Below are 22,809 nucleotides of genomic sequence, written 5' to 3'. Positions count from 1 at the left end.
CAAGACCAAGAGGATGAACTAGAGACTGAGGCCAAATGATTATGAAGCGGAATGGAGAGTACAGTATCCACTTTAGATTCAATCATTTTAGGTATAATCTTAAAAGTAAAAGCTTTTTAGTAATTCCGAGGTCAAAAGTGGACTATAAGGAAGACGAAAAATAATTTGTAACTCTTTGTTTCCGTTGAGTGAAATGTGAATAGCGTATAATTCTACTACATTCGATCCCAGATGAACAATTACTATATATGCAAGGCTCTTTATAAAAGATCATCAAGCATTAACTGGTTTTAGTCATGATTACACTAAAAAGTATATTATTTTGTAGACGTTTGAACAAATTCATAGTACGGTTGCCACTATAATTTTATATCTTTCCTGACCCCTTCGACATTGTATTTTCTAGTTTTGTTGTATCTGTTCGACTAAGCCCCCGTTCACACGTATCCTGATATTTTCGAAAACGTATAATTTTCCTCCGTGTACGAAAAAATCTACGTCCACAAGTAGAGCCGGTTTTCGAATCAAATTTGCCCGTCTACACGAATACGCGAGAAGGATTCGAAAGCGCTAACCTCCAGCAATAGAGCATGCGTGTTCATGCGCTCTCTATCACAAGCATCGGATGTCCTTGTATTCGAAAAAGTCCGTTTTTGCCCGTTCACACGAATACAATAAACCCTCCTTTTTCAAAAAGCTTTACGGTAACTCTGCAGAGTGTCTTCCAAAACCTTTGTTTTCGGTGACGGAAAACGCCGCGCAGAATTCGTGGGGACTTGAGGCAAAACGGGGAGAAAAAACACTCCGTTTTCGAAAATATCCGGAAACGTGTCGACGGGTCCTAATAAGAAAACCAACACGTGCAATTTTATTAAATTTTCCATCTTGGATATTGTGTGTCTAGCGTTCTCACTAAGGACTTAAAGATATAAGACGGCAAAGTTGACGAAAACGTCACCTCAAAACATAACTGAAACTGCACCATCGTTAAGTCTTTCGCGATTATTCTATCTTATTCAAGTCGTACAAGGTGGACGAATTATCCTAAAAATAAGTTAGAACGAGTGATTTGAGGGTAAAAATACGAACTTTAAAATCTAAGACGGCGACGTCGACGAAACCTTCACCTCAAAATGTGACATTGCACTATCGTTCCGCGATTATTCCATCTCGTTCACATCGCACAATGTGGTCCTCTCTATCTCTATATCTCTTCGTGCCATAAGGCATATAAGGGTTTGACATTCTCTTTCCATCCACTTCGGTTTGCTGCTAAAGCTCTGACAGTCGTCCACGATTGCCACCCAGCTACTCGTCTTTGGTCTTCAACCATTCTCCTCCATGCTGTTTTTGGTCGACCTGGTCTCCTCCTCCCCTCTGGCCTCCACTCCAATGCTGTAACACAGTGCTCCTCTCTGTTCTTCCTCAATATATGATCCAATTCCATCTTCGACATCTAATCTCATCACTCGTTCTGTTCACTCCTGTGGTCTCCTGGATTTGTTGGTGCGAGATGGTCCGTGGCCATCTTATTCTCAGTATGCGTTTCATGCATTTGAATTCGAAAGCGTCCAGCTTCTTGGCATCTGTTTTCGTTAGTTTCAAATCTACGCAGAAATACATCAAAACTGCTCAGACAATTGTTTTGAACAATTTAACTTTCGTCTTCCTGCTAATTTCGCTACAGTCCCAAATTCTTCGCGACCTGTAGAAAGTTTGTTTGGCTTTACTTAGTCTCTGTTGTATGTCTTTGGTCACCCCGCCTTCTTTATCCAGCAGTGCACCTCGGTACAAAAACTCCTCAACGTCATCTACCTGCTCGTCATTTACTTTCATTCTTTGGTCCAAGTATCTTAAAACTAAACTGGCAGGAACGGCCGCTTTAGAGTCAAAATAGAGAATGCAAGGTTCACATTTGTTAGATCGCGTTATTGTCAAAACCTCAAATTTGGTGATTTCACGTCGTTGTTAAGGTGATGTTACACGAGTTGATTTTTAACGTATCATTGTTGCCCGAATTTTGTCGGAGTTGGTGCTTGTAAACACCTTTGCAGTTGACTTTAAACGCAACATCGTCCCAGAATGCACCACGGAAAACCGAAATAGGTCATGTCGACAGTGACTGTCGACATGACCTATTTCGGTTTTCCGTCAACGGTGTCCGCCATATTTGTCGCCCGGGATTTGTCGAGCAGGGAGCCTAGGCTCGAATTGCGTTAAAAATTAGGAGCTAAAATGGGGTCGTTCCTTAAAGTGCTACTATCATCAAAAAATCACTTCCTTGTCTTCTTTAGATTTTGAAAGTGTGTTTGCTTTCACACTTTACTGGCAAAATTGTGAGCTTTGATTTTTGTCCAAAGACGTTTAAGTTGAGAGTAAGTTCTGTTTTTCATGGTTCGTCATTGCTCACGTTCACAGCTGACCGATTGGACCTCAAAGGGTTGGATCTAGGGAAAGTGATGTCATTTATTCACTAGCTTAAAATTCCAGCCGTTAAACGCAGTTTATTATATATGCAATATACGAGTTTAAAGGTCTGAAAGCCCGAAATTCCCGTGCTGTATATTACACATGCATTCCTTTCTTAATCTTCGATCCAGCTCTCTCAATTTATTTTCAAGTTAGTTATGGCGGACTATTAAATACGAAAACTCTAGTCAAAATAAACAGGAATCTTAAAAAGAAATCAAGACTTTAAACTTGGGTCACGTACTGTTTAGTTAACATAGTTTTCAAATCCAAAGAAAAATAAAAATTGACTTTTTGTCAAAGCTAGTAGCACTTTAAAAATTGCTTATGTTATTCAAATGTGCCAGCCACAGAAACAAATGACCCTTTGTTTCAAGAGCCAATGAGGCTCTGGTTGGCACATTAATGACAAAAGGTGACGTCAACGATATCTTCGCGATATTAGGTGTGAACCTCTCTCACTCTTCTCCAGCAGGCGTTATATCACGCAGCGAGCGCATCCCTCACTCCTGCTTTGGCAGAGACGTAATGGAGAGCGCACCTGTTTTCTCAGTGAAAATATTCCCCTAGCCTTTCTAATGATAACGAATGAAATGATATATGAAATAAATCATATATTGAACTGCGGGGTTTGAACCCGTGACCTCGCGATGCTAGTGCGTCGCTCTAATCAACTGCTAAATTGGGGTCATACCTGCGAGGATCATAGGCAGCTTCTTCTCCCTAAAAGACTAAAAGAATAGGAGAATTCACACTTAGCCTAAACTTTGGCCGTAACTTTTGCTCGATTGGACTGACAATAGCCATTACGATCTCGCGAGTGCGGTTGAAGTTCTCATCTGCGTCAACAAGTAACCATGATGTTAGTGTGATGAAGGGCTTAATATCTAAAGGGCTTAATATCTAACCTTTTCTTCATCACTATGGCGAAAATTCGCTACTTCGCCGGACGATTTCAGTCTTAGCAGCATAGCATGCGCGTATGACCGAACCTAGTCTTCCATATCCCAGTGGTAGAGCATCCGATCTAAAAATCGAAAGCACTCGGATTTTTTCCGAGTATACCAGAAAATCCAAGGAAAAATAAATCTTTTAATTTCATTCACGGGGTTAACGCATGTAACATCTCAGTTCAGTACAATGATCGCGAAAATGCTCCATTTCGGGAATTCAGATCCAGGACGTTTCCTACAGCTCAGTGTTAGAGCATCCCAAGTAGAAATCGGAAGATCGTTGGAGCACTTGCGCTTTTCCTCCCTCAAGTTATGACTGGTCCTTTGAAGTGCATTTGAAGAGAATTTTTTTTGGCACTTACAGATAACTTGATAGTTGGGAAATTCACAATTGCAGAAATTGACGAATCTTTGATAACTTAAGAATTTTTTGAAGCACTGAAAGTTGATCGATTTTGTCAAAAAATGGCATTCAAATCTCGCGGTCGCGTTTGTGACATATGTTGTGTGCAAAAAAGAACAGATTATCAACATGGATGCTTGTAAAAAAGCGAAAAGGAGAGGAAGGTGAAATTGCGTTGCTGACGCTCTTAACGGACGGAGCATTATATATATTTATTAATGGAATGATTGTTGTTTTTACTGACGCTTTTTGAAATTTGATTATTTGTGCGTAGGTTTATATGGGATTTTGATAAAGAATTTTCATTATATTATAAGAGACAATTATAAGAGACAATGGCTTAAATTATAGATAAATACACTTTCAAATCATTTCATCATACTCTATTTTATTTGAAGCCTTTTTACCTCATTAGCAGGTTAAGAAGATGTGCCACATTTAAAAATCATACAATAATAATCATGATTTTAACATCTTAGCCTTATCTAAATCACTCCATCAAAGATATCTTGGAAGATCAGTTCTTGTTCATCTGCGTCACGACCCAATCGCGAAGATAATTTACTCTGGCATACACTCCATATCTTTCTTTAGCGGCACATCCAATTCCCCAGCTGGTCACACCGTGTAAGCTGTAAGCACCACTGGGACCCTTGCAGACCATGGGGCCTCCACTGTCACCCTGGCATGAATCAGTACCTCCTTGAGGGTATCCCGCGCAAATCATGGAGGCGTGGATATCCGCACCTGACTTCTTGTAGGCCTCTTCACAGTCTTTTTTGTTTACTATAGGGACCTTGGCTACTTGTAGTTTAGCGGGTTGCGGTCCATTTGACTTTATTGTACCCCAACCAGTAATCAAACAAGTTTTTCCATCAGGGGCGTCGGTAGATGGTAAACACGCGAGGTTAGTGTAACTGGAATAAAAAACCAAACATGACCTTTCTCACTCTTTATCTTTTACGAGATAAATGCTCGAGAACAGACCTGACAAGCAGAAAGCTATGCCAGCCTTTCTTTTTTTCTTTCTTTCTTTCTCTTTTTTTTTTTTTTTTTCTAGAAACTGCAATAAACAATTTTTGCGCAGTTCAGCCTGAGTGAAATCTAACGGTCCTTTAGACTGTGCACGAGTCCCCAAATGAAACTGACTCATGCTCTTAACCGTGATTGCAGATAGCCTTATAGAAGCATATCATTCAAAACTGTAAAAACTCTCTCCTATGGGCCGTGTTAAAAACGCCAATAGAATCCTTCTGTTGGTTACCGTCTGCCTTGGGAGAGGTCCTGGGAACCAGGTTGGGAACCATTCCAGTTGTTGTTATATTAATTTATTATTACTGTTGTTGTTGTTGTTGTTGCTGTAATTTTTGTTGTTTTTGTTTTAAAAGGGAAACGTGATCAACTTACTCGTCTAATGTGGCCTTTCGCTCAAGCTTCAAAAGTGCGATATCGTGACTCATTTGAACCTGATTGTTGTACTTTGGATGAATAACGATCTTCAACAGATTGAATTTTTGTTCAGTGTTTCGAGGTGGATTACCCTCCATACGTTCATGAGCTCCCATTCTAAAAACAAAAAAGACAAACATATAAATATGATAGCATGAGTATTTGAACCATGAATCTGAATAGAAAATAAAGATAATATATCGTTATAATCAGGATTTTCAAATGCAACTTTTGATGGCTAAGGTGTAATAACTGCACCCGTGGAAAGAAAGGGACATATCTGGTACAATTTCGTGAACAAGCATGCGTACTGGGTTTTTGCCAATGTGCAGTCTCACAGGGAAAAAAAATTCGTGAATTCAGTAAATTCGTAAATTAAGAACGGATCATTTTAAGTGGAACTAGTACTCCAATCCGAGCGGTCGCTATTCTTGAAAATGAGGCAAAAAGCAATTTTAATACTCTGAAAACCATACATGTTAATGTGCGGACACAGTGATGAGTGGTTAGCGCGCCGTACACTCGCCGAAACGGGAAGCCATTTTATAATTCTCTGTTTTTCTAAGTGCTGAGTAGTTAACAACTATTCACCGAAGTGGAGGTGGGTAGCGGTGGATATTTACCGAGCCGCGAAGCGGCGAGGTAAATATACAACGCTAGCCACCGACACTGAGGTGAATAGTTGTTTTAGTATATACTAAAACAGTGAGATAATATACAGCACAAAAAATTAATTTGGATGTTTTCTTCACTTGTCACGGATGCAAATCGAGACGTCATTTTTTCCCGAGTTGCTCGGAGGTAAATAGCACAGGATATTCGGAGTTTGACGAGCCAATCAGCGCCCGCGTTCAACGCTATCCACTGTTTTAGTATATACTAATACCTGCTATTCACCTCCGAGCTCAGACAATCAGAATGCTCAGAAAGCACAATTCACTTGTGACGTATATAGTCACAATTATTCAGATTAAATTTTCGACCTCGGATATTGCGTTTCTAGCTTTCTGACTGGCTCACTGAACAAGCTCATATACTGTATGACCTAATATGGAAATTGATTGAGAATTTCCCCGCGACAAAACACCTGACACGTTCAAAATTTGATGAAATTAATAAAACAGTTATTCCACTCGCGCTTGTTGAATATGAGACTGGCTCATGGAATAACTTTTAAATATCCACCGGTCGATTTCAGCGACTAGTGTCAAATAATTTCCAAACAGGAGGGTACATATTTTGCCTTCTTCGTCGAATAATCTTTTAAATAATCTCATTGGCCTTGACCGGACAAAATTAAAGAATATTCATTGCGGATCGTAAATGAAGTGAAAGAGTCATCCTCTTTTATTACTAAAATTTATCCTTTTTTCATCAAAGAAACCAAGAAGAATATTTTTACGCGGCTCCAACGGGAGTACTGAGAAGTTATGACATAGGCGAGACGGGTGTAACATTCCACCACTTGAGCGACGAAGAGGAGCTCCAAGGCTCAAAGCTTAAAAAGTCTGCGATGATCATTTCTTCGTTTAACGTTAATTTATTGCTCACTGAAAAACGCTGACACGACAGGGTAGGACTGCTTAATATTTTGAAACGATTTTCGTCTTCCACCATCAGGATGGCCTTACCGCACAACAATGTTCTTAAATCCTGAGCCTTTTACACAGTGAGCAGCAGTTACTACCCATTGTGGGGCAACCAATGTCCCACCACAAAACTGTTGCTCGCTTTTCCTTCTTTGTAACAGCGCCTGCCAGGGGTACTGACCATGAATCGCCTCTTTACCGCCTACAATTCGAGAACTTGGGCCTTTACCACAGCCGCCTGGACAAAAATGCAAAAGTTAAATCATATGATGATGATGATGATAAAAGCGGCAAAGAATTAACGGGATATGCCACAAGGTCTCCTTAGTTTAGGTGATGTCACGCCGGTGTCGGAAAACGCGCCTGCATCATACATAGACGGTCAGAAGAGTCAGGGTAACCTAACGGTTATCAATCGCGCCTCCCGTCTCCGCCTCCCGGGTTCAACCTTGGTCTTCGTTATGAGGTCGCATATGTGCTGAGTTTCAGTCGTTTCTGAATCTGGGAGTTTTTTTCTCATTACTCCCGTTTTCCTCTCTCATCAAAATGGACTCTCAGTCAGTTCCATCCGTCTGCGGGCGATTACCCCGATACGGATATTAACCTCTGGTATCCTTCCCTTTCATTGAATTGAATGAATAATGTTGCTATTGACGGTTCTGATATCCAGCTGTATGAAGATATAAAGTAGGGAGGATTCCAAGTGCGTCCATCGTAAGTGACGGCTGATATCCTGATATCGTAAAACCCAAACCAAAGTAATTACTTTGGCCAATCAAAATGGACGGAGACAATCCAGTAATTCAATCAAAACTCGAAGTAATTACACGTAGCCGACACAAAGCGCGGGAAAATGTGCACGCGCGAGTCACGATTGGTTTTGGTTTCACTTCTGATTGGTTGAAAAAATGGTGCGAGAACTTTGAACCAATCACTGAGTGAAGTAATGAAAAACCAAAGCAATTTGCTAATAGGCCATTTTACACTTGTTTGCTCAGCGACCTAGCCAATGAATGGCTCCGAGGCTGCCGGTGACCTTGCATTGATACAGATCTCACTGCTTTTTTATTTTATGTAAATTGTGTTGTTGTGATTCTAATTAGTCCGTATTATCATTACAAAAGCACGGAGGTTTGTATCAAAGCAGGGTCACCGGCAGTCTCGCTTCCATTCGTAGGCCAGGTAACTTTGCTACAACTGTAAAATGGTCTATTACTTTCGACATTCAATTGAAAACCGCTCTATCTTCAATTCAAATAAGTGCCTTTCGTGTAGCCTGTTTACTGATTGTAAGATTTCTTGAATCAAGTTAGCAAAAACAACAGCCACGGATACAAATGTTTTTTTCAGTTTATCCCTTTCAACCTCGAGAATAAAAATAGATAACCACCAAAAAAGTTGATCAGGCCTAAACGATTTTTCAATGACTGTAACATGGTACGTGCGATCTTCTGTGGTAAGCGCCCTCCATCTATAAAAAAGCAATTAAAAGCTTTTCCCATAAAAAGGTGAACAGTTTTCTTTGTACATTAGAAGACGGGAAGAACCGATTTCTGAGTTACCATCACTTACGATAAATGTCTTGCGTCAAATATAAATAATAACGCAGACCAAGAATTCCCAACTTATGATCGCGCGACGAGACTACGCCTTAATTAACTTCCACAATTCTTCTCATCATGCACTTTCTGGTTTAATAGCTGTTAATCATTATCATATTCATTAGTAATATGCTACCTGGTGGAACGATAGGTGAGACAGGAGGTGGCGGCGTATTGGGTGGAGGTGTGATGGGCTTCGGTGGTAGGTTCTCCATTCCTTTCTTTATCCAATCGATGAACACAGACACTCTAGCATACACTCCGTACTTTTCTCTGGCAGCGCAGCCATGACCCCAGCTTGTTACACCGTGCAGATAAAACCTGTATCCACAAATGATGATGACAGGTAAATAAAATTACTTTTGAGGGACATATCATTTTATTTACGTATTGCTTTAATAAGCGAACAGGAGTGTTTTATCGGTTTTATTGAACGGTATCAAAAATATTCCACAAAAAGCGTGTCCCTCTGGCCCGGGTTGCTGGAAGCATGGTTAGCGCTAACCAGCGTTAAATACCATGGAAAACTATAGGTTTTGACACCTCTTCACCAAAGGTTAGCGCAAACCAGGCTTCGAGCAACCGGCCCCTGGAGTATCCAGACTATTGCGAAATGTGAGAGGACGGTATTAGCATACAAGAAAAAACATGCCGGGCCTCATTGTTATTATTATATAAAGAATTCTAAGAGGATAGTTTTATCGGGTTTAAATTAAAGACCATGCACGTGACGTTTTATCGGTGCTTTTATAGGCTGTTTGGCTTATAATTATTAATGAGTTTTTGAAAGACTGATTGGGGTCTCAAATAAACAATGTTCCACACATATCTGGCCATGTCGTTATCGTGATTATCAATAATTTTAAGAGGGCGCGTTATGCACAGTTTTCTTATAAATCCCCAAAGATTGAAATTTATTGGAATGGAAAAGTACTACAAATTTCTGATAAGAACTAAAGACCTCAAATGAACCATCGACCACTCGCGTTTGGAAATTATATTCTTTGGAACTGATTGGTCGACAGCAGTCGTTCGTCAGCTTCTCGGTCAAGACGAAACGGGACGGTAAATATATGTTCCAACCACTCAATTGTCATTTGGTCGGTTGAGTGAAGACTCTAGACGGGACTCGCGGGAGAGTTCATTATATTGGGCCACCTTTTAATTTTTGGCTACTTATAACACGCATTTGCTATTTGATAGAGGATATTCTTTACTTGCTTTACAACAACGCTGTACAATGAATCTTTCTTACGACGAACGGGCCATTCGCCATGAGTTAATACCATCCTTTGTTTGTTTTTTGTTGTCATTGTTGTTGTTTTTTATGTGTGTGTTGTTGTTGTGTCTTGTTAACTCGTCTAACTTCAGTGTAACGTGGCTGGTATGATGTCAAAGTGAACAAACGAAAAGACCATCCTTCTTACCTTTCACTGGCACCACTTCCCTGACCACACACAAACGGTCCTCCACTATCCCCCTGACAGGCATCTTTGCCACCTTCTTTGAGTCCCGCACAAATCATGGTAGCATCAATGGCTCCTCCGTAAGCATTATTGCATCTTGCGTGAGAGACAGCCGGTACATCTACTTCATATAAGATGTCCGGCTGTTTGCCCCCAGAACTTAAAGTTCCCCAGCCGGTGGTCCAACACTTCTGCCCTTCCTTAGGGTCGGGGACTGACTCAGGTAGACAAATTAAGTTGACATGACTACAAATGCAACAGAATGAAATCACCATCAGATCGATTTTAATCGAGAAAGTCATCATAAAGGGTTTTCGTTAGCTTTTCAAAGTACCAGATTTGATTGAGCGACTTTCATATGACCTTGAAAAATAAGCGTAAAAACAGAACGTAAACAAAAATGCAAAACATTTAATTGGCTTATCGAACAAAAACAAGCGAGCGCGAATTTTCATAAGCTTGGCGAACGCGGGTGCAAACAATGTCATCTCTTCATGGAACTTTCTGCAAAGCGATCGGCATTTCGCTTTGACGTCATTTGAGATGCAGTAATGTGATTGGGCAATAGAACAGTGTACTGCCCATATTAGCGGGAATAAGGAGAAGCTTTGTTTTAATCTTGCCAAACAATGGTCCGTGAAACAAATTGCGAACACTTTTTTCAAGGTCATACCAAAGTCGCTCTAACGAAAGTACCGAAAATGATTATTCTCCCGTTGTAAGGTCGATTGCAAGTGCCTTGGGTGTGAACCCTCAAAGAGGTCTGAAACTTTCAGAAATGCTGTTTACATTCTTAAGATTAGAAAAAAAAAAAGAAAACTAAATCGCGTGAATGAAATGCCATCAGACCTATCATTCTGGTAAGTAAGCAACTGAATCATGAACGCGATGTGACTTTTTGTTAGTTTGAAGGACTGTGTTTCTTCAGCCCATGGTTTCCTGAGACAACCAAGTCCAAAACGAAAAAAAGAAAAAGGAAAACAAAGGAGCATGCAAATTTACAATTTATAGCATCAAAGCACCGGGCGAAACGTCCGGCCTCCGGCCTCAAACGAAAACCCTGAGCAATATATATTTTACTATTGCATAGCGGAACTTAAAAGATTTACCTGGAGGCCAAGATAAGTGCATTTAAACGTGACAAGATAAGTCATTAAACTCAGTCCTTATAGAACGCCTGAGCCCGCGTTAAATCTTGTTGAGCTCTCAGCAATTTCTCTTGTCATGCCATGACGAAATGGCACTAATTTCTCGTCGAGTTCATCCCGGCACTGAATTCGTTGCATGCGCTCAAGCATATCCTTACGCTTGTCTCTTCCCCTTGCCTTAAGTATCAAACTCCAGTGCGCGCTCTTTCACTTTCCAATAAAGTTTATGTTATGCAACAACACTGGCCGAATTTAAAACTGGAGGCGAATAACTCGTGTATGATGAATTATCCCTCTAAGATGCGGCGGGTCTAATTTGCAGGTAGCGGGTTGGAGGTCATTGTTTCACCAACACAGAAAGTTTCCTAAACATTCTTAAAAGCTAACCTTAGGCCTAAAAACTTTTGTTTAGGCCTAATTAGGCCTAAGGTTAGCTTTTAAGAATGTTTAGGATACTTTCGGTATTGGTGAAACAATGACCTGCAACTCCGAGACCTACGACCTGCAAATTAGACCCACCGTCTAAGATGGATTTCGTCACGGTCTATAATTCGTTTAAAAATAAATTTGTTGTTGGACTAAAATTCGCCTTCGATTGATTCATCCGTCAGCACGTCTGTAAGACGAATCAGCTAAAGACGAATTTTGGTTCACAATACGTCTAAACACGGAATTTATATCTAGACGAATGGCAGACGAAATGTCCGTCTTAGACGAATAATTAACAATTGTTCCATGAACGCTCGTTGGATATGAGATGATAAATAGCCAACGAGGCGCGTATCGCCGACTTGGCCACAACCACATTCTCATATCCAACAAGCGTGAATGGAGTGATTGTTTTATGAAATTCCTTTAACTCCAAAAGTTTGGAAGGACGAAATTCGAGCGAAAAAAACGAGAAAATCCGAGCGAAATCGAGAACATGAGAACTGATGCGATGAAAATGAGAACTGATGCGATGTTGTGTAATACCTTGTGGTCAGACAGACGCAGGCTCATCACCAAAAAATTCTTTCCTATTCGCGTACTTCGAATTCTAGACGCCGAAATTGATCCAAACTTTCCACAAAAAGGTTTATTTTTTCGCTTTATTCAGACAGAAATTCCTCCTTCCGACGAAGCTTAGCAATGAACGCTTAGCGCAATCAGTTGCCATAAAAGGTCAAACTAAGGTATATGCGCTGGTAACCGAGGTTCACGGTAAACTAATCAGAGCTCGAGAAATGCATTAACTGAGGTTGAAAATTTAATAATTTGTCTTAGACAAGTTGTTCGTCTCAAGTGTAAATTTGGCCTAGCCAGCGAGGCCGATAGCGCCAAGTTGCCTATAACCACTCTCATATCGAACAAGCGGGAATGGACTAGTTGTTTTATTAATTTTCATTAAATTCTGAACGATTCTGAAATTAAAGGCAATCAGTTTCTAGCTTAGCAACAATTGACGCAATCAGTTTCCATATAATTGTAGGTCATACGGTATATGAGCTGATAAACGAGATTGAGTGGAACTAATCATCGGATAGAAATGCAATATCCGAGGTCGAAAATTTAATAATTCGTCATAAGGCAAGTTATCGTCTCCAGTATAAATTCGGCCATTATTAATGCTGGCTTCCTGAAAACATGCCAAAAAGGAAAATTGTTTGCGTAAAAGTATCAAAATAAACTTTTTAATCTAAATTGTCTAAACAAACGGGACGGTATCCATTTTTGTCAAAAAGGCGATGTGTTTCCTAACAGGAAGAGGACATTGGGGGTTGCCAAATACCGCATTTCCGCACCAAAAAATTGGCAAATTCCTAAATACCGCATTAAAAAACAATTAAATACCGAAATCGAAATGATTTTCTACATTTTCTTCCCAATGTTGCCCTGCACGCGCAGATTACCTTTGTCAGAACAGCAAACAATTGTTAAACGAATCGCGCTTGTAAAGCGTGATTCCGCACCAAGGAGGAAGGTTGTAGAGTTTGTTATTTCTTTCCCCCTGGGGCAACCAGATGTCTGATAATTCCGTGACGTAATTTCTGCACCAAATACCGTGAACCAAAACATATGAGAACCGCTACAATTTCCGAAATACCGCGCAAAGAATTAACGGATACCGCATTTCCGCAGACCCCAATGTCCCCCTCAACAGCCGAGATCATTTACCTGCTCAACTTTGCTTCACGACTCAGCCTCACCAAAGCAACATCGTTGCTCATAGTTTGCGTGTTGTAATTTTCGTGGGAAATAATTTTATTAACTTTGAAGTCTTGCACTATTCCATTAGGAATCTCTCCTTTCCGTTTATGGGCCCCAAGTCTGAGGAAAAGAAAAAAATTTCACTAAGTCTGATTATAGTTATAGCTGACAGACAACCATTTTCAATTCAGGGCCTCAGTCCTAAGAGGAAAATTTCCATAAGGTTCGAATCAGTGGAATTTTTATAGGATTTTTATCAGAAGAATAAGGACTCAGTTGTTCTCGTGAGGGAATATGTAGTATTTGAAGTGCAGGTTTAGAATGAAAGAGAGAAGTGAATAAAGTGATTCATCGAGTCCTTTCCGCACGGGAACACATGAGCCCAACAAATTAACCTGCTCCCAACTGAGGGGCTTCATAGCTCAGATGGTAGAGAGTTGAACCGGCATCACATCATGGGTTCGAATCCCGTTAAAGACATCCGAAATTTTCGGGTACCTATATGAGACAACTGCTTAAATTGTTCAGATCGCGGTTAAGTGCGAGCATCACTCTCCTTTTCATTACCTTGATCACTTCTGGAATGAGCTTTCCATCATTGCAATAAACGTGAAATATCCGTCTCTTTTACCTGATTTGAAACGTGTTCTTGTTCTCTCGTTCCACGCAATGGGCTGCCGTCAACACCCACTGCTTTGCAATCAGAGATCCTCCACAGAACTGTCTTCCACTGTTGTCCATTAACAGAGCCTGCCAAGGCCACTCGTGCTGCTGCGCTGCGTTTCCACCCACAATTCTTGTTTTGCCTTTTATTCCACATAATCCTGAACATCCAACATAAATGTTAGGTTCTTACATATATGACATAACTAATTTAACAGTACAAACAAGCTTAAGTTTTTGCTATTTACGTTAGATCTTTGAAGACAGTATATTGAAAATTCCTATACCTGGCCAAAAATTGTCTTGCGGTCGCAAAGTGAGAGAGAGGTATAAGTATTATTTTAGGCTCTAATTTCTCCATTCTAGCCCATTTGTCCAACTTCTGAAATCAAGATTCTAGACAATTGACTTAACTTAACTTGACATCTTAATTTAAAGTTAGCACCTTTATTAAATTTTGTCCTAATTTAAAAGTTTCACTTAAAATAGCCTGCGAATACACTGCCTCAAATCGCTCAACGGGGACGTTACGCGAAAGACAGCGAGAGCGCGATGTCCCTGGTGATCGATGTCGGAGGCGGGTGTATTCGCAGGCTACACTTAAAACTGAACCAAACCTGTTTTCCGGCTTTCTCGATCCTTCTATCTTCAAATGTACGTATCGATTTATACTCACATCAAAATACTCCAACAACATCGCAAAACGGTGCAAAGAAGTCGGCATTTCTGTTGTTCTTCGTAATTTCACGTACATTGACCAGAAGCGCACAACATTTCCCGTTGAAGCCGATGAATTCAAACCATATAAGTTACAGTGGCCAATTAGATAGGCTCCTTTGGGCATTGTGAGCCAACATTAAAAAATCTATTTTTTTTTTCTCAAGTCCTATAATCAGTTGAATCAATAAAGATTCAGGTTCACGTTTACACAACCCAAGTGGTAGCCCAGTAATAATCAACGGTTTTTTTCCAATAGAGTGTTTTCACGTGAGGTCACCAAGGCGGCCATGTTGGTGTCCCTAACTAATCTCCGATTATCATGCAAACGTTTTCTTTTGTTCCGGTGGAAAAACAAGGTTGCTGATTTCGTGAGTGAAAACACTCTATAGTTGTACTTCTTACCGCCGGGAATTGGAGGAACTGGCGGAGTACTCGGCATTGGCGGATTGGGATGAACTGTTGTTGGTTTCGGCTTGATCGTAGGGGTAACGGCCCCGCAGCTATCCGTAAAGTGAATATCATCTATAGCAATATCGCTGTATTTTTTCTTTCCCCGAACAGCCAAAATTTCAATCTGTAAAGTAAATGTCTTTATGTGAGAAAGTTACATGAGAACAATTGTCGATAAAATGCATTCTTGGGCCATCCAACACTTTACCTTTTTATTCTTTCTTAAATATCCTGAAGATTATAAAACCTACATCAGAACTAAGCCAGGGAAATGAAGCAGTTGCAAGATATTAAACACACACAAATTCATGCTTTAACGGAAGTCGAACTCATGACCGAGCTCGGATCTCTATAACCTATCGCCAACACGAACTAGGGCGTTTTCGATCACCGAAAACGAAGGTTTTTGATAAACGCTCTTCAGAGTGTAGATTTTGGAAAACGGATGTTTTTGTATTCGTGTGGATGGGTGAAGAATACGATGACATCATGCAGAGGCTCTTGATAGCATAGAGAGTGCACGAGCACGCATGCTCTATAAGTGGAGGTTCACGCTTTTCGAATAGTTTTCTCATCCTCGTGAAGACGGGCAAATATAAGGCGATAACGCTATGTGTGGACGTAGATTTTTTCATATACAAAGTAAAAAATCTCCGTTTTATGAAATATATCGGGATTCGTGTGGAAGGGGACTCAGACTGAAGTATAAAGCCAACTGGAAAAGGCATTTAGCTTCAGTCATCAATAAGAACCCACCTCACTGTTGAATCCAAGTATTTTCACTTCTGCCTTCTTCCAGCCATCACCTTGCTGTCCGTCAATCAGCAATTCACGATTGCCATCCACGTAGACTTCCAACTTTCCCATATCCTTTCCCCTCATGCAGTACCAAAATGACAAGCATTTAATGCCAGAGAATTGTTTGAGTAAAAGAGAGGCAAAGTCAGATCTGGAGCCTTTCTTTGCATTCATGAACACATAATAACCTGTATGTAAACAAGAAAGAAAGTAACTGCCATATGCAAACCTCGTTGTCAGGGTCTCTCTTCTCGCCGAGAAGAAGAAACACTCTTGTAATTGAGGCAACAATATTAAGACCTCAACCAACTCTCTTATCGTTGATTCTCAATAGGCCCTTTGCAGCTGGCGATCACGTGGTGCAAAAAAAACGACCTACTGGAGAGCAAAGTGCGCATTGGGTCATTTAAAACAAATGAACTTAATTTAAATTTTCTTCATTTTATATGTCCCAGTGCGCAATTTGCTCTCCAGTATGTTGGTTGGGTTTTTTGTACCATGTGATCGCTAGCTACAGCGTCTAAGGGCCCATTTGCTCTGAATTGAGTCAATTGATGATTGTTATCTGAGGGCTGAATGGGGATTCTGGGAAAAAGGGGTGAATAATTTTTTTTTTTTTTTTTTATCAGGCTGCGTTGGCCTAAGCGTGTGTACTGAGTGGTCCCTTCCCCTCGGAAGAAGAGAGAGGGCGGGTGTACACAAGCTAGTAACTGGTCTCCAGAAGTGAAGCGGAAAGTCGCTTCAGTTTCGAGTTCAAACCAACTCAGTACGTGATTTTTTTAATCGCTCTTGCTAAACGACAATATTATCGGAAATTCAGAGCAACTAGGAATTCAAGACAAGCGCAAATTCAGAGCAAGAGATCATGTTGGAATGAAAGTTGGGAAGATCACCTGGAAAAATTCAAGCCTTTTCGAGCTTCCCTTGCATCTACATAAGTTGCTCAACTAACTACAATGATTTTTCCAACTTTAATAGGCCATTTCTGAGTTCATGTCTGCCCCCTCTTCAAAGCGAGTCTAAGTGCGAGGTTTTTGTGATGGTAATTAGTTCTACTTTACATATGAATGAAAACTAATTTTCATAAGAAAAACTTCGCACTTAGACTTGCTTTGAAGAGGAGGCAGACGTGAACTCGGAAATGGCCTATTGCATTTTAGTTTGCAGTTCAAATAGAGAAAATTTCATGTGACCTTGAGAAATAGACGTAAAAACAGAACGTCAACAAAAATGCAAAATATTTAATTGGCTTATCGAACAAAAACAACCGAGCGCGAATTTTCATTGGCTTAGCAAATGCGGATGCAAACAGTCATCTCTCTATGGATCTTTCTGGAAAGAGATCGGCATTTCGCTTTGAAGTCAATTGAAATGCAGTGATGTGATTGGGCAATCGAACCGTTACTGCCCTTCCTTTGCTTGGCGGGAGTTAGGAGAGGCTTTCTTTTAATATTGCGAAACATTGGTCCGTGAAACAAATTGCGAAGACTTTTTCAAGGTCAAACGAAAGTCGCTCTATATGAAAGTTCATCTATTCTATAAAAAGTCAGATCATTTGTCCGATCGAATGTTTTGGGAAAGGCCTTTTATGACTTCAAGTAACTGGAACACGCAGGACAATTCGTGGTAAACGGAGATATAAGGTAAAGACAACTGAAAGTTAAATAAAGCTAATTAATACATAAAACAGTCTTTTTTTTTTTCAAGAGGACTTAAATGCTTTTGAAAGTACATGGCTAACGACGGCCGTCTTTCAAGTTACTTCTGAGCTTCAAAAGGAAATTGCACTGTTATTGCAGAGGACGTGGGCTCGAATCCCGTTGGAGCCACCTGAATTTTTCAGGTTTCTATAAGAACCAACTGCTTTAATTGTGCAGATAGAGCGGTTTTTAATTGAGTGTCGAAAGTAATTAGTGAATTACTTTGTTTTTGAATTACTTCACTCACTGATTGATTCAAAGTTCTCGCGCTACTTTTTCAACCAATCGTGGCTCACACGTGCCCATTTTCCCGCGCTTTGTGTCGGCTACGTGTAATTACTTCGAGTTTGATTGGCTTACATGATTGTCTCCGTCCTTTTTGATTGGCCAAAGTAATAACTTTGATTTTGGTTTTACGACACTCATTTGAAAACCGCTCTAGGTGGGAGGATCACTTCTCTCTTTCGTCGATATAACCCGCATGTCAATAGGCTATTTCCGAGTTCATGTCTGCCTCCTCTTCAAAGCGAGTCTAAGTGCGAAGTTTTTGTGATGGTAATTAGTTCTAGTTTACATATGAATGAAAACTAATTTTCATAAGAAAAACTTCGCACTTAGACTCGCTTTGAAGAGGAGGCAGACTTGAACTCGGAAATGGCCTATTATACTTTCATTTCATTTATTCAGGTCACGGGAACAAATGAGCCCAACAAATTGACCAGCTCTTCATAGTGTTGTACCGGATCTGGATCTTTTTCAGGTGTCCGCTATAAGAGATTATTGTTTTAATTGAGCAGATCGATAACGGCGAGGATCACTTCTCTCTTTCATAATCTTTTTTGTAAGGACCATTTTTATAAGAACTCTCAGGCTGAGATTAACCTGTCGAGTGAATTTTAAGAACATACCCATACCCCTGAGAGTAAGTTAAGAGCGTCTGTTATTTTTGTTTTTGCTTTTTTTGTGAGTAACGCAATAAAGGTAAAAGAAGGGACATTCTTTTAACATTAAAAGGATACTCTACACCTCAAAACGACATTTTTAAAAAAGATACCTTATAGTCTGAATAAAAGATATGTGGTTATATGATACACTGAAGGGTAATTCAATTTGTAGTGGAACTTAGTATACCACACAACTTAAAGGAAATTTTAAGAATGCGTTTTATGGCTCAAATCGCAAAAAATAAGAACGTTCTCATAAAAAAGATTGTATTTTTAAATCGTAGAAGCTTTTAATTAAAAGGCAAATTACTATGAAGATTGACCCAGACCATTTCCAGATGTGTGATCGCCATTTGGTCCAGTATTTGCTGTAGGGGTGTTTCCTCTTCTTCGAACCCAGTTTATCATATTAAACCGGTAGTTTTTCCAACCACACATGCCATTCTCAAAGTCACAATCTGAAGAAGGAAAGTTAAGACAAAATCAACGAGAGGTTTGTAACTCCTTGTGGTTGAAAGTTCAAAAGTTTTTTACGAAAGCCTTAGCTTGACAGAATATTTTAATTAAACTGTTTGACAACTCTTTCGTCACCCCTTTGCTTCTTACTGGAATATTTTATTAGTGGATCTCATTTTCATTCACGTGTCACGTGACCAATTCACGTGACCAATCACGTCTCATGCGACCAAGTCACAACGGGCTTGATAGCTCAATCGGACGGTCATAGGTTCGAATCCTGTTCAAGCCTGGATTTTTTCGGCCTCAGTCTTTTGCAATTGTTAAAGTTGCAGACAACTAACTGCGATGATCTTTCCAACTTTCATTTTATTCTATTCCACAATATAATTCATCTAATATATGAAACTTCACATATTCTGAAAGTCAATCAGTTTTGTGAGAACTTGGAAATGGGTTTGATTGAGTGTTCACGTAAACCAAGGCGCTTTTTGGGCATTTGTTTGACGCGCACCATTACCTAGCAAGTCATGGCCAAAATTATAGACACCGAAACACCTTACAGGAAGATTCATCTTGCCAACCACCGACCGCTTCGGTTCAGTTGGTTGAAAGTTAGATCAGCATGCCGGAGTTCGAATCCGGCCGGACCAACACTCAGCGACTTTAAAGAAACTTTCTCTGGCCAGAGAAAGTGCTACATCCGCAAATGGTTATCCTTCTCGGATAAGGACTATAAACCGTAAGCCCCGTCTCAAAACCCTTATCAAAAATATTTATGTGGGACGTTAAGGACTCCCACACCGTGATCGAGAAGAGCAGGGCACTGTGTTACCAGTATTGTGGTTTGGTCTAAACTTACAATGAGGGCCCCACGTTTATAAGTGTTGTAACACTATGAGGTGCTACTCTCGTTAAATAAAGTGCTCACTAACTTACTTACCAATTTGGGCTCGAGAAACAGCGAGCAGGCTCATCAGTTCTAAGACTACGAGGGCCAACATTTTGATGAACTGGACGCTCGGCAACTGCATACAGCAATTAGCGAGGTAACATTTATATCTCTGAGTGCAAAGAAGAGGTAAAATAAATGCAGCCCTGGAGTGATGCAATAGCAAAGCTGAAAAAATTCACTTTTATCGAAAGGCAAACATTGAGGTGTTGTAATGACGCCTTAAAGAGCACTCGTTGACCTTGTAATTTTCTCAAGTTGTTTACCTTTACGTTGAAGAGTTTTATTGAAGAACGAATGCTTTGTTGATAAATTGATGCGTGTATGCACAAAAGAAAGATGCCATGTCGTGACGTTTACCGCCGTGAAGGCGTGAGTGCAGGAGGTGCGCTGAAATGTGGACCGCGGATTAGGGTTTGAAATCGACTTGATTCAGTGAAGATTGAAACACCATTGTGTTTAAAAGAAATTGTTTAATAATATTAACCTTTTGACTCCAAGGAGCGATCAGCTTGTAAATTCTCCTCACAATTTCAATGAAATGTCAGTCAGACAGGTATTGACAATGAAGATAATTATCAGCTTAAGAGGTGTGATCCAAATTCTCATGACTACCCAACAAAGAAACCTATGGTTTTAGTTAGGAGAATGAAGAAAAATGATCTGCTGCTTCTATTTGCGAGAAGTTCTTTGCATCACTATCAAACCGACATAAATGGTTCACTACAATTTGAAAACAAGTCGAGAACTTTGAACTAACCATCACCAGTAAACGTTTCAGTCTTTAAGATTGAAGTTTCGACTAAGCATTTCAAATCAAATGAAAAACGGTGATCAACAAATTAAGGACTCGCCTCTTCATGAAATTCAGGGAGGTATTCAATCCTGCTTCAACATAGTGCAGAATTTAATTTTCGAGACATTTCCCTCTCTAAAATCACTTTGAAAATCCTACAATATGATTTTAACTAAAAGTATTTGTTTTAAGAATCTGTAAACAACAGTTATGAAGAAAACAACATATTGTTCAAGACAGAAACATGTTTAAGCTTTGTTGTGATGGGGGCATTAGTTTAACTTCGGAAAAGACAATAATCATTAATGCTCTCGTGTTTAATTTTTTTCCTGAGATGCTAAACAAATGTTTGGAGATGAAAGAGCTTATTATTGACAGTTCATTAAGAGAGCCGAACGAGAAAACAATTAAAAATAACAGCAATGAAAGATGACAAAAAGCTGGCCACATAACATTGCCCAAAATGTCTTTTTTAAAGGTTACTAATCGATCTAGAAGTGAACTCTTGGTCAATCAAACAAATTACAACTACATTCCTTGTACGTACAGTAAGAGGTACGCTCGGCTCATTTTTCATTTACCAATCACATGGAGATTTTGATTTGATACTACATTTTAACTTTTCCCAGCCAGATCAATTTGTGGCTGCTGTAAGCCAAAATAATAAGAAAAGAGCTTCACTCATAGATCTTTTAAGTCCCGACACCGATTTCATTAAAAAGTCAAACGGTTAAACAAGATTTCATTTAGATGTGCTTAGTAGAGGGAACATGCACTCCAATAAAGAAATCTGGGCCAAATTGTTGCAAGTATCAACTATAGCAGTACATTTTTTCAAGAAAAAATAAACTCATTTCGGTACTTGAGAAAAAAGTAAGTGATTTTCACCTGTTGTTTCATTTCAAGATTTTTTTTTCATTTCAAGTTGCGTTTTACAAGCAACCCCCTAAACTCCGCATTCAGACTATATCTAAGAGATGGCTACTTCCGAAAATTGTTAGAAACAAAAATAGGCGATAAAAAGAAAAAGGAAAAGAAAGGAACTTTATTTGAGTGTCTAGTCGTTCTAGCGCTGGGGCGCTAATTGGGGACACTGTAAACTGAAATGAATAATGAAAGTAAATCAAGTGAAATGTCGGTTTTTGAGGAGAGGGGAAACCGGAGTACCCGGAGAAAACCTCTCGGTGCAGAGTAGAGAACCATCAAACTCAACTCACATATGACGCCGAGTCTGGGAATCGAACCCGGGCCACATTGGTGGGAGGCGAGTGCTCTCACCACTGCGCCATCCCTGCACCCCTGCAGGCGATGATTAATTAATTTAAAAAGATCTATTTTTTTCGATGGCGATACTGGGAATAAGCCTACGCTAGCGTTTTTAAAAGAAGTCTAACAGTTGAGCTCCTAATTATTGCTCTGAAATTGAGCTGTATGAGACGCTAGGTTCAATTGACAATTGCCCTGCTGTGCTGCTAGTGATAATGGTACATTCTCGCAATCACAGTGAAGAAAGATATCATGAAACACGGTTAAATGAATGAGGAGATATCTTCTTTCAGTGGTACGAAAGGCTTACTCGGAAAAGTACCTTCTTTAAGTAAGAAGGTCTTAAACGATTATTTCTAGTAATTGAGCGCTGTTCTATTTTACAGGTGAAGATTCCCTTGAATATTCAGTAACGGACCTTCACTTGAAGGAAACAACCTCCACGACAAACTCGGAGACAAGTCTTTTTTTTTTTCTTTTTTTCGAGGGAGGAGGGGTGTGATATACATCAGCGAATCAAACAGTTCAAGAAAGCAAGAGTCAAATAAACAGAGAGATCTAATTGCCAAAGCAGCTTTAAAGCAAGAGATCCGTCTAATGGTTTTTTAAAGTTCTCCGAGGACACACTTACAATGCGAGAGTTTCCATAAGCACTCTAATCAGAGCTTGAATAGCGAAAGGTTGAAATTAGAGGGTGTAATAAGAAGTGCTTCTCATCAATCACAAGACAATCTGCACAGTAAGTTGAAATTTCGGAAGCTTTGAGATCTTCGATGTCTAGAGACGTCAGTTTTGA

The 22,809-nt window shown here is 39.9% G+C and overlaps 1 protein-coding gene across 1 annotated transcript in view; it reads right to left on the bottom strand.

Moving 5' to 3' along the window:
- Window positions 1-4,193: 4,193 nt before the first annotated feature.
- Window positions 4,194-22,809, bottom strand: part of LOC138039797 (enteropeptidase-like) — a 30,547-nt gene continuing 11,931 nt past the window's right edge. Inside the window, exons 10-20 of the mRNA XM_068885640.1 lie at window positions 19,943-20,119; window positions 18,873-19,001; window positions 15,858-16,087; window positions 15,054-15,225; window positions 13,900-14,092; window positions 13,236-13,388; window positions 9,892-10,176; window positions 8,601-8,785; window positions 6,906-7,101; window positions 5,233-5,391; window positions 4,194-4,742 (exon numbers count right to left, since the gene is read on the bottom strand). Coding sequence (XP_068741741.1) covers window positions 4,343-4,742; window positions 5,233-5,391; window positions 6,906-7,101; window positions 8,601-8,785; window positions 9,892-10,176; window positions 13,236-13,388; window positions 13,900-14,092; window positions 15,054-15,225; window positions 15,858-16,087; window positions 18,873-19,001; window positions 19,943-20,119 — 2,279 coding nt within the window. The 3' untranslated portion in view covers window positions 4,194-4,342. The remainder of the gene's footprint in view (window positions 4,743-5,232; window positions 5,392-6,905; window positions 7,102-8,600; window positions 8,786-9,891; window positions 10,177-13,235; window positions 13,389-13,899; window positions 14,093-15,053; window positions 15,226-15,857; window positions 16,088-18,872; window positions 19,002-19,942; window positions 20,120-22,809) is intronic.

Source organism: Montipora capricornis, chromosome 3 (genome assembly GCF_036669925.1).
Source record: "Montipora capricornis isolate CH-2021 chromosome 3, ASM3666992v2, whole genome shotgun sequence".
Lineage (NCBI taxonomy): Eukaryota > Metazoa > Cnidaria > Anthozoa > Scleractinia > Acroporidae > Montipora > Montipora capricornis.
Note: the sequence above shows the minus strand (reverse complement) of the source record. Positions and strands in the feature narration are given on the sequence as shown.